The following is a 15591-nucleotide window of genomic DNA, read 5'->3' as shown; positions in this document are numbered from 1 at the left end:
GCAAGAAATCAGTCATGGAGGTGAAAAGAGCCCAGCGTTTCTGGGCTGTGCCAGCTATTGCTTACTTTTGCATATAAATCATTTTTCCCCACCAGTGAAGGACAGCTGGTCACTGAATGGAAAGTGGCAGTTGTTCAGCAGCCCCCAGCAGCGCTGCACACCAGCTCGGGAAGGGAAGTGGAGAACACTCAGTGTGCAGAGGAGGCTGCCAGGGGATCTGGGCCAGCTGAATGGAGTAGCTGGAATCTGGCCAGAGCAAAGCCCAGTCCTCCTGCAAAATCAAGACAAGTTAAAAACCCCACAGAAGAAAGTCTCCCTTGCTTTTGCCAGCAGAGCAGGTACCTCTGCCGTGGCTCTGTAGGTCAGCCCCAGCCAGCAGAACAGCATTCCCTTCTTGTCCACTGCTGCTGTGGACAGTGGTCATGATGAGCAGCTATGACAGCATGGCCACAGCTGCCTAGTTGCCACCACTGACCTAACCCAGCCAACCCCTTAGAACTACAGGTCTTGGCAAGCAGACATCCAGTTTGAATCTGTCCCCAAAGCAAATACGCGGAGTGGCCTTGAATCTAAACCTCTCCCAGCAATTTCAAGGTTTAGAGGGGCAGACAAATCTCCAGGGCTGGATTTATCTCTGATCTTTGTTCCAGGACAGAGAGATCTGGTACTACAGGCTCTGTATTAGTACACCGACTGTATCTCCTGCTAGTACAGAACAAGCATATCATGTCTTATCGTACTTAAAAGCTGGTCTGATTTAACTGCTGGTGTGGCAAAGCCAGCCAAAAAAAACCCTAAAACAAACAAAGACCACTTTCCCTTGGAAAACCAGGGCTAACAGAAAGCAACAACCCCAACAGCTAAAGCTAACCAAGCTGATGTGTGCTTACATCTCTCACAGAGCACCTCCATGAGCAGCTCAGCTAGGAGGCTGAGGATACAAAACCTTCTTCAGGTGACTGGACTGAAGGCAAAATCCTGCAGGTCAACCTGCCATAGCAGAAGAGAACCTAGTAGAGTCTCGTTCAGTTCCACCTGAAAAACACCACTGCATGACCAAAGCCCACATCAGTGCAACTGCTGCAAGGTATTCCATATTAATCAAACTGCTTTTACACTAATTTTGCTGACATAGCTGACAAAAAAACCCACATCCACAGGCTGAAACAGTCACACTAACAACGCTCATGGGTACTTTTGCCACAGAGGAGGATTTTTCTTTTGCAAGTCTCCACAAGGATAGGGAACCGAGGCAACAGAGAGCAATCAAGTCCAAAACATTTCTGTTAGTTTAGATTTCAGCTAGCTTGGCAAGCTCTTTTGCGATGTTTAAATACAACAGAACCTGAGTCACTAGCCTTAATTCAGCTTCAGGCCTTCCACGCCTTTGATCTCAATCCAAGTGCTGCTTTCACAAGACCTTTATCAAACATTAGCCCTGGCTACTCCATCTAGATATCCTCAGCTGCCTTGTCTCCTCTGGTAGGGGCAGTGTTATGCCCTGTCTAAACTAATTGCTGACAGTTCCTAGAAATATTTACATAGTGGAAGCTGTAGCTTTAGATGTGTCCCAACTACTTTCTGTTGTAAAACATGATGGACCCGAGACACAGTGTCATATTCTTAGATACGCTCCACTTCCCCTGCCAGTTCTAGTAAAGACTTCTCCCTAAGACTAAGAAAAATATTTGCCCCAAGGTGAAGTGAGATGCTGCTCTTAAGGAACTAGATTTCATTTTGTACCAGCTGGGATTCGGCCACCTGTAGGAAGTATAAACAGCATCTTTCTTCTTTGAAAGTAGTAGAAGGAAAGAAACACCGCATCTGAAACACAACAGTGGAAAAATACCCTGTGCTTGAAGGTGCAGGAACGGACAGTAGAACGTGTGGGTTGCTACAAAGCAGTCTTGGTGAACCAAAGGAAGTTGTGTTTTCACCAGTTAAAATAGTGAAATTACCCTTGAGACCAAAGGGATTTTACCTGAGTCCAATAGTTATTGGAGACAACTGGAGAGTGACCTAGGAGATGGAAGAGTCTCCCTACCTTACAGCAGTTGGGGAGGACATGAAAAACTGGCTCATTTCATGCCTCAGCCCTTCCTTCCCTCCCCCAGACTGCACCTGCACATCAAGAGCTAATCAAAATCAGTCTATTCTAAACCATGGTCTCATTTATTTTGAGTGACCCAAAGCAAGAGCAAGGCAGAGGTAGCATAATCAACAAAGAAACTTGTTTCTTGGCATGATGGCCCCTCTCTGGGAGCAAAGTCCTGACTAGTACCTACAGGATCACAAAGCTAGCTGAAAGTAGGGCATGCCCATTAAGCTTCCAATCCTTCTTACACAGCCATGAGAGTTTGCACATGTCTTTCTCCTTTGGGTTTTAGCCAGAGTCCAGCCCTTTTGGGAATCATAACACAGCTGAATTGTTTAGCTCCTTTTGTTCCAGCTGACAAACAACCTAGCCCTCCCCCGCCAGCAACAATACAACTGGAGCTAGGATTTGCGTGTCCTCTGAGCAAGGATACAGGCTTTGTGCCTCGCTGAGCTGTCTTTGCAAGGACTGCCAACACTCACAGTGTGAGTGTTGGCAGTCCTTGCAAAGACAGCTCAGCGAGGCACAAAGCCCTGCTATCCTTGCTCAGAGGACACAGCAAACTCACTAGCTCCAGTTGCTATTGTCTGCTGGCGGGGGAGGGCTAGGTTGTTCTGTGAATTAAACCACAGGAGAGCTTAACACATTCTCTCCAGGCCTCATTTCTACCTGGCTTGCAATTCTGGGTAAGAAAAATCCCAGCGTTTCAAGAAACACTGTATTCTGGACGGTGGCTCAACTCTGTATGCAGGAAGGATTGTATTTAGAAAGCTTTTGTCACCACCACGTGGCTGAAACTGAGTGCAGCCCACCAACTAGCTAGAAGTTCAAATTGCCAGCAGGGACCAGCCCCACTGCCAGGGCAAACTGAGGCAAGCTGTCGTAGGCTTTACAGCCCATGCCGGATACCTAAATAAAAGCGTACAACTAATTATTAGATATTATACATTTTATTAGCTTAGAATTCCAAAACACGCTACTGACTTGCAGCTAGAATAAGGCACTAATTACTGCTGAAAAGAATCTGCTAGTTAAGGGATTCTACACAACATACACCCAACTTGCAAGAGACAACAGGTTTTCAGGATGTTGCTGTAGCCCAGTCTGCTGCATTTAATCTCTGGTCAGCCTGGAGGCTGGGTTGCTAGGGTGATCCTGGGCTTGATAGAATAGCATTGCTTGTTATCTTGGGTTGGATAGATGGAGCCTTTTTTCTGTAAAGATCTAAACACAAGCTAAAGTGCTAGATAATCTTCTTTAGTCCCTTCCTCCCCAGGTAGGTATCAGGCATGGAAATACAGAGCAGATGCTCACACAGCTGGATCATTATCTGCCAGTCGAAGCCTATCTAGAAGCTGCAGGACAACCAGCCTTCCTTCCCCATTCTTCTCTTGATGGGGAGACAAAACTTGGCAGTGAGGTTTCACGTTAGTCCAAGGTGCGACGTTTCAACTGCAAGGAAGCAGACGCCTGCTGCCTCTCCTCTGGTACTTCAGGGTCACTGAAGCTAAGATATTCAACTGTGACATGCGGTATTTGGGACAGTGGCCTGCTCTTCCGCTATTCTTCCAGTAAAACACATAGCTCCTGGCTACCAGCAAAGCACCCCAGCACCTATACATTATCCACAGAACAGGAATTAAGTTTTTCTTGAGAGATAAGCAACTAGGAACAGCTCTGGATGAGCAGTCATGACAAGTCAGGCAAATAAATTTCCCAATGTGATTCCAACTGCAGCAGCTTCAGTGCCTGAAGTGAAAAAACTGATGAATGGGGCTGGATTCTCACAATGAGAAGCTAGACATCAGCAGAGTTCCACATCAGAGAGCTAAAGGACAAGGCAGAAACTCCTGGTATGTAACCAGCACAGACCTCTAATATCCGGACAAGTCGCTGAGCGGTGGTAACTCTTACTGCTTCCAACTGGAAACAAAACAGAGAAATAATTTAATCAACAGAAAAGAAGAAAAGCAGTGCTAAGCTGTGATAAAAGAAAGAAACAGAGCAGCTAGCTACAGAAAATTCCAAGGAGGACCATTTACTCCCCTAATGTTAGGGAAGGTACAGCATTGTCAGCTGAAAACGCTGAAGGGGTTGCCAAAGGCACAGACATTAACTGCTGGTAGGGAAGCAGGCTCCAAGGGTGGAATGATGAGTACACAGAAAAGTGAAGTGCGCTACTGCTGAATGCCAAGCTCTCCCTCTAGCTTTTCAGACCAAGCAGGTAACTGGAAAAAGCAGCATATCAGACGGCAAACCAGTCTGTGAAGCAACAAAGCCTGGCTAACAGGAAGCATTACACGGGCAAGAGTCACACGGCAAATAACAGCTCAGGGGATCCCAGGAAGAAAAAATGCCTCAAGGAACAAGTGTACCAAGGCTTTGCGTATCAGAGAAGTCTTTGTTAATTTAGACTTGGCTTCCTGAGGGCTTGAAGTAGCACAGGAAGAAGCAGGTAATCTAGAAGGCTCATTTCAAGGATAGTCAGACTTCTGTACCTCTATTGATCCTGTAGAAAGAGTCTGGTCTCTGACCACAAGAGAGTAGTGTATGTACGTGTAATTATTCCTAATGTAATGATGTTCCCAAGTATCAGAGAGCAGTGGAATTCAGAGATCCCTTCAGACACCAAATAAGCACCTTACCTCAAGCTCACAGAACAGCACGGGACTACAGTAGACTTCTCCCAGTTTCCAGACGGCGTTCATCTCTATGCTGCAGCAATTCACCCTGCCAACTACAAAAAAAAGTTTTCCCACATATTACAAGCCCCGTAAATCAACATTCAGTGAAGAAAAGTACCAGGAAATTCCACACCCACAAAACAAGCTAGAGCTTATTTTGAGAGTACCACAGAAGGTAAGGTAACAGCGAGCAGCACAAACAGAATGGTTCAAAATTCGCAACAGAATTAGCACAGAAGTTGTTCATAACACTGAGAGCAGGAATAGTATCGTCACCTTACTGAGTACTGTAACATTAACATTTTGGATAAGGGGTCAGTACACTATCAGCAGGAAAAGAATCTTTGACTCATTAATCAGAAGCCCACCTCGCTCATGTGGTATCACAGGGTGAAGTCTCCAAGGACTTCACTTCATTAGGAGACGATTAAAACAAGACAATGCCAAGACTCTTTTCCACCCCAGAATTAGGCCTCTTGACTCTCAAATTCCAATAACAAGCACCTCTGTTCCAACACTGAGTAGCACCTGCTGGCCCCTCCACTTCCTTAGAGCTGAAACAGGGAGGGTATGCAGCAAAGCACCCTCTCCAGTTTTTTTGGGAAGAGGATTAAAAGCACAACAGAGTCAAACAGCACATAGCAGGGATACCGGTCACGTATTAAAACTATATCTGATAGTTTAGTAGCTCATCCTTTTAGATTCATTTTATTCTGTGACAAGTGGTGTCCCTCAGGGGTCCGTACTGGGACCAGTGCTGTTTACTATCTTCACCAATGATATCGACAGCAAGATTGAGCGCACTCTCAACAAATTTGCAAATAACACCAAGCTGAGAGGCGCAGTTTTCACACCAGGAGGATGGGATGTCATGTCATCCAGAGAGACCTGGACAGGCTGGAGAAGTGGGGCTGTGAGAACCTCAAGAGGTTCAACAAGGCCAAGTGCAAGAGTCAGGGCAATCCATGGTTTCAACACAGGCTGGGGGACAATGTAATTGAGAGCAGCCCTGCAGAGACTAGGTCTGGTCATTGATGAGAAGCTCGACATGAGCCAGTAACATGTCCTCACAGCCCAGAAGGCCAACTGTATCCTGGGCTACATCAAAAGAAGTGTGGCCAGCAGGAAGAGGGAGGTGATTCTGCCCCTCTATTCCTCTCTTGAGAGACCCCACCTGGAATGCTGAGTCCAGTTCTGGAATCCCCAGCACAAGAAGAATATGGAACTGTTGGAACAGGTCCAGAGGTGCTGGAGCACCTCTGCTATGAGGATAGGCTGAGAGAGCTTGGAGAAGCTATCTCCAAGCTTGGAGAAGAGAAGGCTCCAAAGAGACCTTATAGTGGCCTTCCAGTACCTGAAGGGGCTACCAGAAAGCTGGAGAGGGACTTTTTACCAGGGCATGGAGTGATAGGACTAGAGGGAATGGATATAAATTGGAAGGGGGAAGATTTAGATTAGACATTAGGAATAAATTCTTCATGATGAGGGTGGTGAGGCACTGGCACAGGTTGCCCAGGGAAGCTGTGGCTGCCCCATCTCTGGAGGTGTTCAAGGCCAGGTTGGATGGGGGGCAGCCTGATCCGGTAGGAGGTTTCCCTGCCCATGGCAGGGGGCTTGGAACTGGATGATCTTTAAGATCCCTTCCAGCCCAAACCACTCTATGATTACCACAATATCATAGAATCACAGAATCATAGAATAACCAGGTTGGAAGAGACCCACCGGATCATCGAGTCCAACCATTCCTATCAAACACTAAACCATGCCCCTTAGCACCTCGTCCACCCGTGCCTTAAACACCTCCAGGGAAGGTGAATCAACCACCTCCCTGGGCAGCCTGTTCCAGTGCCCAATGACCCTTTCTGTGAAAAAATTTTTCCTAATGTCCAGCCTAAACCTCCCCTGGCGGAGCTTGAGGCCATCTCCTCTTGTCCTGTCCCCTGTCACTTGGGAGAAGAGGCCAGCTCCCTCCTCTCCACAACCTCCTTTCAGGTAGTTGTAGAGAGCAATGAGGTCTCCCCTCAGCCTCCTCTTCTCCAGGCTACACAACCCCAGCTCTCTCAGCCGTTCCTCATAAGGCCTGTTCTCCAGCCCCTTCACCAGCTTCCTCATATATTCCTCATATACATTCCTTCTTCATATACTCCTCACTAAGATTATCAGCAAGAGAGATCTGCAAGAGCAGACAGAACAGAATTCTGCAGTGCCACAGGAAAAAAAAAACAAAAACAGAAAACCAAAACTATAACACAAATCTTACTCAAGGATTAGAGAAAAGACATCTGTATGGGAAAAAAAAAACCAAAAAGGAGAGAGCAAGTGAGCGTGAGATAAGAGAACAGTGTTTTATCTAAGAAAACAATAACAGAGGCAGATGAGTTCACATATAAGTTAAACAAAGCTTTTGATAAAGCTGGTGGATTCCTTTGTTTTGTTTCAAGTTAAGCACTGCCCTGTTTTAAGGAAAGCAACAACGACTTGTGGTGCTCGGAGAAAGGAAAGAGGGCAGATACCATACGTACCCCCAGTGACAAGAAAGCACACTTGCCCCAAGAAGTAGCTGGGATCCACATAAGCTAGGGATTCTTCAACCTTCTTCAAGCTGTCAGAAAAGCACAAACAATCCAGTTGGACAGAGAAAGAAAACAAAGGCAGCGTAAGGACAAAGGGAATAACTTTCAGAAGCACAATTAGAAAACCAGTGATGTTAACATCTGCTGACGCGTGAGCTGGCAGAGCTATGCTCTGTGCTAAAAGCACAGCAGCAGGGACCTCTGTAATACCCACAGCCACTTAATAATCCATCACATATCCTTTCCATCCAAGACTCAACAGTTAGACTGATTTTGAATGGTGTCCTCTCCATGATTTGCGGACACTAAGCATTCAAATTCATTAATATCTAACAAATACTTCAGTACTTCAGCTCTTTCAGAAGAGCTAGCCCACACATTTCTGCAGCACCATCTGTGCTGCAAGTATGCAGCTGGACCTGTCATTTTTGGTAAATGAGAGCCCAGGATCATCAGGCACACGTTAAGTAATAAAACGCTGACTTTCGTGCCTTAGCCAGCCTTTACTTTGGCCTGGGGACAAAAGTATCATTTGTACAAAGATGAACACAAGATGAGAGAAAAAGGATCAATGCCTGCAGATCTTTCTTCTTTGCCTAGAGACATCCAGAGTGCTGATCCCTCCTGACCAATTGTGTCAGTGACCTGGAGACAGAGGCAGCAACTGGGTGGCGATGAGGTTGCGCTGCCCAGCGCCCATCAGCCATCTGCGTACTACAGAACTTAACAGCACCACTATCGTTTCCATCTAATTTTACGGACAGCATCTTTCCAAAGCTCAGTTCATATCATCCCATGTCTGGATCCAGGAATAAATTCTGTCTGCTCTGCTATAGCAGCTTAGCGCACGTTATTGGACAGAGTGGTTTGGGCTCAAGCCATTGCCAGAGGCCAGAAACCACTGTATGTATCACCGAGCTCTTCCATTACAGCCAGTCTTGGGTTTCAAATCCACTACTCAGTGACTCTGACATAGTAAAAAAGTATAGATTTAGCCACCAATCCAAGGAAGAATATCCATTTCCCTCCTCATGTTTTGCCCTTCTTTTACCTGTCTTTGTTCTTGATGTCAATCATAAACACAATCAGATCTATCTTGGGCGGAAGGCGATTGCTGTCTGAAGGTAAAGGGAGGGATGTAGCAAGGTGTCTGAAAAATAATAAATGTGCCGGTTTAACCAAAGAGCTTGGCAAATGTCCACTTAATCCTAACCACATAACCATTTCAGTTCACTAGCTAATTACCAGATATGCGGGCACTGAAGAGATACTGTGATTCTTTAAGTGGTATTCTCATATCTTAAGCTTACTCATAGTTGCTGACAGCCACGATGATACTTGCTAGACAAGGTGTTTTATAATGGGAAGCTTATTAGAGCATAACAAGACTTAGAGCATCCCAACAAAGTGAACCCCAGTGCTGTAGTAAGATATATTTTGCTGTCAAGTTTCGGTTAAAATGCATCAGTGCGTCCCTGTCACGCTCCAGAAATACTGCTCGTACACTCACACATTCTCAGGTATCCGTGTCACAGAAAGTTATGCTGTATTTGCAAAACCTTAAACCAGAAATTCATCACTAGTGGATGATCTTTAAGGTCCCTTCCAAGCCAAACTATTCGATGATTCTATGATTTATCACTGAAGATATAACTCAGAAAGAGCTTCTGTTGTACCATTACCCCTCATTTTCATCCCTTTCGCTGCGACTGGAGTTACTAGGTTAGTTTAGGTATGCTACACGATACCATCACTGCTGATACAGCCCTTGGAAGAAGAATTACAGGGTGGGGATTTTTTTGTATCTCTTCCCACTTAAAAAAAATAAGTAGAAAAAGATTTCAGTAGTGCATATCTGGGCTTTCCACAGGGAAGAATATTATCAGCATCGTATTTCTGGAAGATCATCTGAATAGATTGGACAAAAATACCAGAATTCTCTCACTATCCACTTCCCCCCTGGAAGCCAAGAAAGAAACACTGATTTTGGTCTCCTTGGGGGATATTAATTCAAGCAACTAAATCTTAAGGACTAAACAGTTTTCCACAGCAGCCACAGACAACTGTACACATCCCTTTCTATTAATCACACGCAGTTTGTGGCCTTTTTTGCCAGTCTCCAAATCAAGGTGTTTTGTTTCCTATAAATAAGGAAGGTATAATTTAAGAAAAACATTCTGAAACTACCACAAACACAAGCAAAGCGTGCTCGAAAGATACATTGCAACACAGATACAGATAAGGGGAGGTGAAATTTAGGGAGAAGCTGACACGAAAGGCAAGTATCAGATCTCAGTCTAGGGGGGAAAAAAAAGGTCAGAACACCTCCATGATTTGCAATTCTACTATATTTAAACCAACACCACTAGATGATGTCAGCAGCCTCCAGATATGCACTGCAGAAGCCTTTTTTTTATCCCTGATGGTAATAGACACAAAAAGCCCAGCCCTACAGCCTAAAAGCTGTACCTGGCAGGTAGACGTGCCAGACAAGATACCGTATTTCTTTGTAATGTGTATATTCCTGAAACACAGTGGGAAAAAAAACTGGTAACAGACAAATTCTTCCTCACAGACTTCTCCTTCCCTAAGTATGGCAGCAGGGACTTAATCTTGGTCTGTAATATGACCATAAGTTTCCATGCCTTTGGGTAATTACCCAGCTGCAGTACCAGTAGCCATCTAGTTATGGCACTCCACAGCTCAGCAGAGGCTGCAAGATTTGCAGAGACAATTGGGTGATTAATTTACTATTAGTTAGCACAAACATCTAAGATATAGTCACTCCAGCCGGCTGGTACAGCATTAACTCCAGTTTGCTTTCAATGCATAGCCTGGATTACAGCAGCGAAATAACACAAACACCTTCTGAAGAGCTGACTAAACTGATTTGGTCTTGGCAAAAGAGCTGTCAAGGACATTATATCGTAAAAAGTTAGTTAATCAAGCTTTTAAGACAGGACTTGTCATGTGGCTAAAGTTAAAACTCCAAATGCATCTTAATAGCTTGAGGAGAAAAGCACGTGCATGCATACAAACCAGAAAACAGCTATGAAGAGAACCAAAAGTAACGGTCATATTTCAGGAAAGCTTGTTTGGTTTGATGCCATGAGAAGCCAGACTCGATAATTAATGCCAATTTGATTATTAAGTATGCTATCCTTTAATGTGACAACAGGCACACAGAGGATTGCTCCACCTAATGTGTGAGCAACTGTTGAGGCTGGTTGCATGATTTTTATACTGGTTAAATATACATATTTATATAGATTCTGGGAAACACATTACATATTCATTATTTTTCCTAGATAAGGTGTGCCTATTATAATCAGTTCTTGGAATTTATTTACATAAGTTTCCTCCATTGGTGCATGTGCTCTGCCCTTTGTGGGTCTTCTTCAGGAATCTTTGGAGGAAGGCCATAGGTTTTCCTCACAGCTGAACTTTTCAACTCTCTGTCTTGTGCATACTCTTGGACTCTTTGGGCACCTCTTCAAGGTTGCATCTGGTCCTAGCTGGTTCTTCTTTCTCTTATCATTGCACTCGCCCCTGTTACTGGGCTTAATTAGATACAGTCACATTCTTTCCATTCTCTCTAACTGCAGCCTTGCTAAAAGTCCTTATTTAAGTGTAAGTATCCAGGCACAGGCTGGCTAGAAGTTATTATTAAAGCTAATCCTACATTTTAGTTCTAAAAACACATCATTGAATGAGGGAAAGGCTGTGGACATAAGTTTACTTGGACTTCAGTAAAGCCTTCGATACAGTTTCTCACAGCATTCTGCTTACTACAAGAAGGATGTTGAGGCTCTGGAGTGTGTCCAGAGAAGAGCAACGAAGATGGTGAAGGGGCTGGAGAACAGGCCTTATGAGGAGCGGCTGAGAGAGCTGGGGTTATTTAGCCTGGAGAAGAGGAGGCTGAGGGGAGACCTCATTGCTCTCTACAACTACCTGAAAGGAGGTTGTGGAGAGGAGGGAGATGGCCTCTTCTCCCAAGTGACAGGACAAGGGGGAATGGCCTCAAGCTCCGCCAGGGGAGGTTCATATTGGACATTAGGAAAATATTTTTCACAGAAAGGGTCATTGGGCACTGGAACAGGCTGCCCAGGGAGGTGGTTGAGTCACCATCCCTAGAGGTGTTTAAAAGACAGGTAGATGAGGTACTTAAGGATACAGTTTAGCGGCAGACAGGTATGGTTGGACCTGATGAACTTGGAGGTCTTTTCCAACCTGGTGATTTTATGATTCTATGATCCAGTGGGAGGTGTCCCCATGGCAGAGGGGTTGGAGCTGGATGATCTTTAAGGTCCCTTCCAACTCAAACCATTCTATGATTCCATGAAAATCTATACATAATAGCAGGTTAGCAACTTACAGGTCATTTCTTCCTCCACGTTTCAAGCAGTTGTGAGCATTGCACTTGTCCCATGTCATCCTAAGTTGTCTTAACTCCCACCTATCCCCATCTCTCAGGAGAAAGAGATCTCTGTGCTTCCCTGTACCCTTGCCATTGATTAGTCAAACATGCGTGCAACACGCAAAGCGCAGTCGCGTGCTCACAGTGAAGAGGAGGAGCATCTCCCCCCTTGTTTCTAATCATGCCCACGAGTGGCTGGAAAACCTGCCTGGAGGAGAAGGACCTGGGGGTATTGGTTGACAGCTGCTGAACGTGAGGGCTCGTGTTCCACAAGGGCAAGCTCCTCCTTTGAAACAAAGGCTCTGTGGTCCCAGCTAGGACGCTACACTTGTAGAACAAAGTTTTTTTCAGCGCATTTCTGAAGCAGCAGCTTTTTCAGCTCTGTCGCTCAAACAGAGGGTGCCACCCCACCGGCCGCACCACTCACATCTTCATCTTGAAGCTCTTCTTCTCCTGGAGGATCGCCTCCGCCAGCTTCTGCTGCATGTCCTCGTCCGATCCCACCAGCTGCGGGAAGGAAAAGAAAGGGAAAGGGGGGGAAAGGGGGGGAAAGGGGGGGGAAGGGGGGGGAAAGGGGGGGGAAAAGTGGGGGGAAAAGGGGGGGGAAAAGGGGGGGGAAAAGGGGGGGGAAAAGGGGGGGGAAAAGGGGGGGGAAAGGGGGGGGAAAGGGGAAGGGGGGAAGGGAAGGGGAAAGGGAAGGGCGCGGTGACAAGGCGCCCCGCACGGAGGGAGCGCGGGAACAAGCGAGGGGGCGGGGCCACAACGGCTTAATTAGCATATAGCGGCACGGCAGCCAATCACCGCGCGCAGGGGGCGTGACCAGCCAATGAGAGGAGGTAAATTTGCCTACAGCAGCTCGGCAGCCAATCATAGCACAGGGAGGCGTGGCCATACCGGACGTTCATTTGCATATCGCAGCCCAGCAGCCAATCCCCGGGGGGAAGGGGGGGGCGGGTCCAGCCCGGTGGCCTTATTTGCATACGACCGGCAGGCGGCCTGTCCTCGCGGGGGGAGGCGGGGCCAGCCGGGAGCCGCGTTTGCATACGGCAGCCGGGGTTCCAGCGACGCGGGAGGGGGCGGGGAGGCGGGGGAGTTTGCAGGGTGCGGGATGAGGGCGGCGCGGGACCTACCAGGAAGATGGCGGTGTTTTCCTCGGGGATCCCGCGGAGGGGCAGCCCCAGCCCCGCCATCCCCCGCGCGGCCGCCGCGATTCAAACCGCGGACACGCCCCGCGCCGGCGCGCGTGATCATGGGGCGGAAGGGGGCGTGGCCGTCTGGGGAGGGGGCGTGGCCTAAGGCGCGGGGAGTGGAGGAGAGGGGGCGGGGGTGGGGGCGTGGCTTGAAGAGCGCATCGGGATGGAGGCGTGGCCTGAACGGCGAAGGGGGCGCTGTCGGGGGGTGGGCGTGGCCTGTGGGGAAGGAGGCGTGGACTGGGCTGGGGCTGAGTGCGAAGGGGCGTGGCCTGTGCGAAGGGGGCGTGGCCTGGGCTGTGAAGGGGCTGAGGCTGAGGGGGCGTGGCCTGTGGCGAAGGGGGCGTGGCCTATGCGATGAGGGCGTGGCTTGTCCGCTGGGGGCGTGGCCTGGAGGGCGCGCGCGGGGCGGGGTCACGGAATGGCGGGTCCTCTGGGCTGAGGAAGCGCTCGGAGATCCTCGAGTCTCGCCGTCCCCTTCCGCTACTGAACCGCGTCCCTGAGCGCCTCACCTACCCCCCCGCCAGGGATCGGGGCTCCACCGCCTCCCTGGGCAGCCCGAGAACCCATTCCATGAAGAAATTTTTCCTGTTATCCGAATCTCCCCTGGAGACGCTTGAGGCCATTCTGTCCCGTCCCATCGCCTGGGAGAAGAGGCCGACACCACCTCGCCGCCACAGTCTCCTTTCAGGCAGTTGTCAGCAGCGATAAGGTCACCCGTAAGCCCCCTCTTCTGCAGTCTGAACACCCCCAGTTCCCGCAGCTGCTCCTCACAGGCTTCTCCTCCAGGCCTTTCCCCACCCTCGCTGCCCTTCATTGCCGGGTACCACAAAACCCTTGCCAAGCAAGTGCCAGCCCTGTCCTGGGCTGCATAAAATGGAGCGTGGCCAGTAGAATCACAGGATGCCAGGTTGGAAGGGACCTCAAAAGGCAGGTCTTGCCAAACTAACCTGATCGCCTTCTATGACAAAGTGACTCGACTGCTGGATGAGGGAAAGGCTGTGGATGTGGTCTTCCTGGACTTCAGTAAAGCCTTTGACACAGTTTCTCACAGCATTCTGCTTTGGAAACTGTCAGCCTCTGGCCTGGACAGGCGCACACTCTCCTGGGTGGAAAACTGGTTGGATGGCCGGGCCCAGAGAGTGGTGGGAAATGGAGTTAACTCCAACTGAAGGCCAGTGACAAGTGGGGTTCCCCAGGGCTCAGTGCTGGGTCCAGCCCTGTTCAATGTCTTTATCAATGACCTGGATGAAGGCATCGAATGCACCCTTGGCAAGTTTGCGGACGACACTAAGCTGGGTGGAAGTGTGGATCTGCTGGAGGGTAGGGAGGCTCTGCAAAGGGATCTGAACAGGCTGGACCGCTGGGCTGAGTCCAATGGCATGAGGTTTAACAAGGCCAAATGCCGGGTCCTGCACTTGGGGCACAACAACCCTGTGCAGCTACAGACTAGGAGAAGTCTGTCTAGAAAGCTGCCTGGAGGAGAGGGACCTGGGGGTGTTGGTTGACAGCGACTGAACATGAGCCAGCAGTGTGCCCAGGTGGCCAAGAAGGCCAATGGCATCTTGGCTTGGATCAGAAACGGCGTGACCAGCAGGTCCAGGGAGGTTATTCTCCCTCTGTACTCGGCACTGGTGAGACCGCTCCTCGAATCCTGTGTTCAGTTCTGGGCCCCTCACCATAAGAAGGATGTTGAGGCTCTGGAGAGAGTCCAGAGAAGAGCAACAAAGCTGGTGAAAGGGCTGGAGAACAGGCCTTATGAGGAGCGGCTGAGAGAGCTGGGGTTGTTTAGCCTGGAGAAGAGGAGGCTGAGGGGAGACCTCATTGCTCTCTATAACTACCTGAAAGGAGGTTGTGGAGAGGAGGGAGCTGGCCTCTTCTCCCAAGTGACAGGGGACAGGACAAGAGGGAATGGCCTCAAGCTCCACCAGGAGAGATTTAGGCTGAACATTAGGAAAAAATTCTTCACAGAAAGGGTCATTGGGCACTGGCAGAAGCTGCCCAGGGACGTGGTTGAGTCACCTTCCCTGGAGGTGTTTTAAGGCACGGGTGGACAAGGTGCTAAGGGGCATGGTTTAGTGTTTGATAGGAATGGTTGGACTCTGATGATCCGGTGGGTCTCTTCCAACCTGGTTATTCTATGATTCTATGATTCTAAGGCTCACCTGGTCCAACCTTTTAGGTGCTCTCTACTTTAAATGAGACGGGCCAGGATCCTGCCCTGCTGAGCCTTAACAGCATCCAGTGTAGAGGAATACACCACTTCCCTGAGGAGATTGTTCCAGTGTTTGACTGTTCTCATGATGAAAATTTGTCCTCTGCAGCCAATCGGAATCTCCCCAGGAGCAACTTATATGCATTGCCTCTTGTCTTTTCCATGTGATTCCTTCCAAAAAGGGAATCTCCATCCTCTTGTTAGACACCCGTTACGTATTGGTACATGGTAATGAGGTCCCCTCTAAGCCTTCTCCTCTCGAGGCTGGAGAAACCCAGTTCTCTCAGCCTTACTTCGTATGACAAGTTTCCCAGTCCTCTGATGATCTTGGTGGCCTTTCTCTGGCCCCTCTTCAGCCTGTCCACATCAGGTCAGGGCCGGTGATTCTGCCCCTCTACTCCGCTCTCGTGAGACCCC

The 15591-nt window shown here is 48.5% G+C and overlaps 1 protein-coding gene across 1 annotated transcript; it reads right to left on the bottom strand.

Moving 5' to 3' along the window:
• Nucleotides 1–3582: 3582 nt before the first annotated feature.
• Nucleotides 3583–12987, bottom strand: CENPM (centromere protein M). Its single transcript, XM_069855059.1, has 6 exons — nt 12900–12987; nt 12197–12276; nt 8404–8502; nt 7302–7381; nt 4741–4832; nt 3583–4018 (listed from the first exon to the last, which is right to left on the bottom strand). The coding sequence occupies exons 1-6, from the start codon at nt 12957–12959 to the stop codon at nt 3893–3895; spliced, it is 537 nt and encodes a 178-aa protein (XP_069711160.1). The 5' UTR covers nt 12960–12987; the 3' UTR covers nt 3583–3892.
• Nucleotides 12988–15591: the final 2604 nt, after the last annotated feature.

Source organism: Phaenicophaeus curvirostris, chromosome 1 (genome assembly GCF_032191515.1).
Source record: "Phaenicophaeus curvirostris isolate KB17595 chromosome 1, BPBGC_Pcur_1.0, whole genome shotgun sequence".
Classification (NCBI taxonomy): domain Eukaryota; kingdom Metazoa; phylum Chordata; class Aves; order Cuculiformes; family Cuculidae; genus Phaenicophaeus; species Phaenicophaeus curvirostris.
Note: the sequence above shows the minus strand (reverse complement) of the source record. Positions and strands in the feature narration are given on the sequence as shown.

Excerpts from the sequence above, each read along its gene's own strand:
- CENPM (XM_069855059.1), bottom strand. The coding sequence starts at position 12,959 with ATGGCGGGGCTGGGGCTGCCCCTCCGCGGGATCCCCGAGGAAAACACC. Across the intron at positions 12,277-12,899 it reads AAAACACCGCCATCTTCCTG|CTGGTGGGATCGGACGAGGA; the intron begins GTAGGTCCCGCG and ends TCCTTCCCGCAG. Across the intron at positions 4,019-4,740 it reads TGCTGTTCTGTGAGCTTGAG|TTGGAAGCAGTAAGAGTTAC; the intron begins GTAAGGTGCTTA and ends TTTTGTTTCCAG.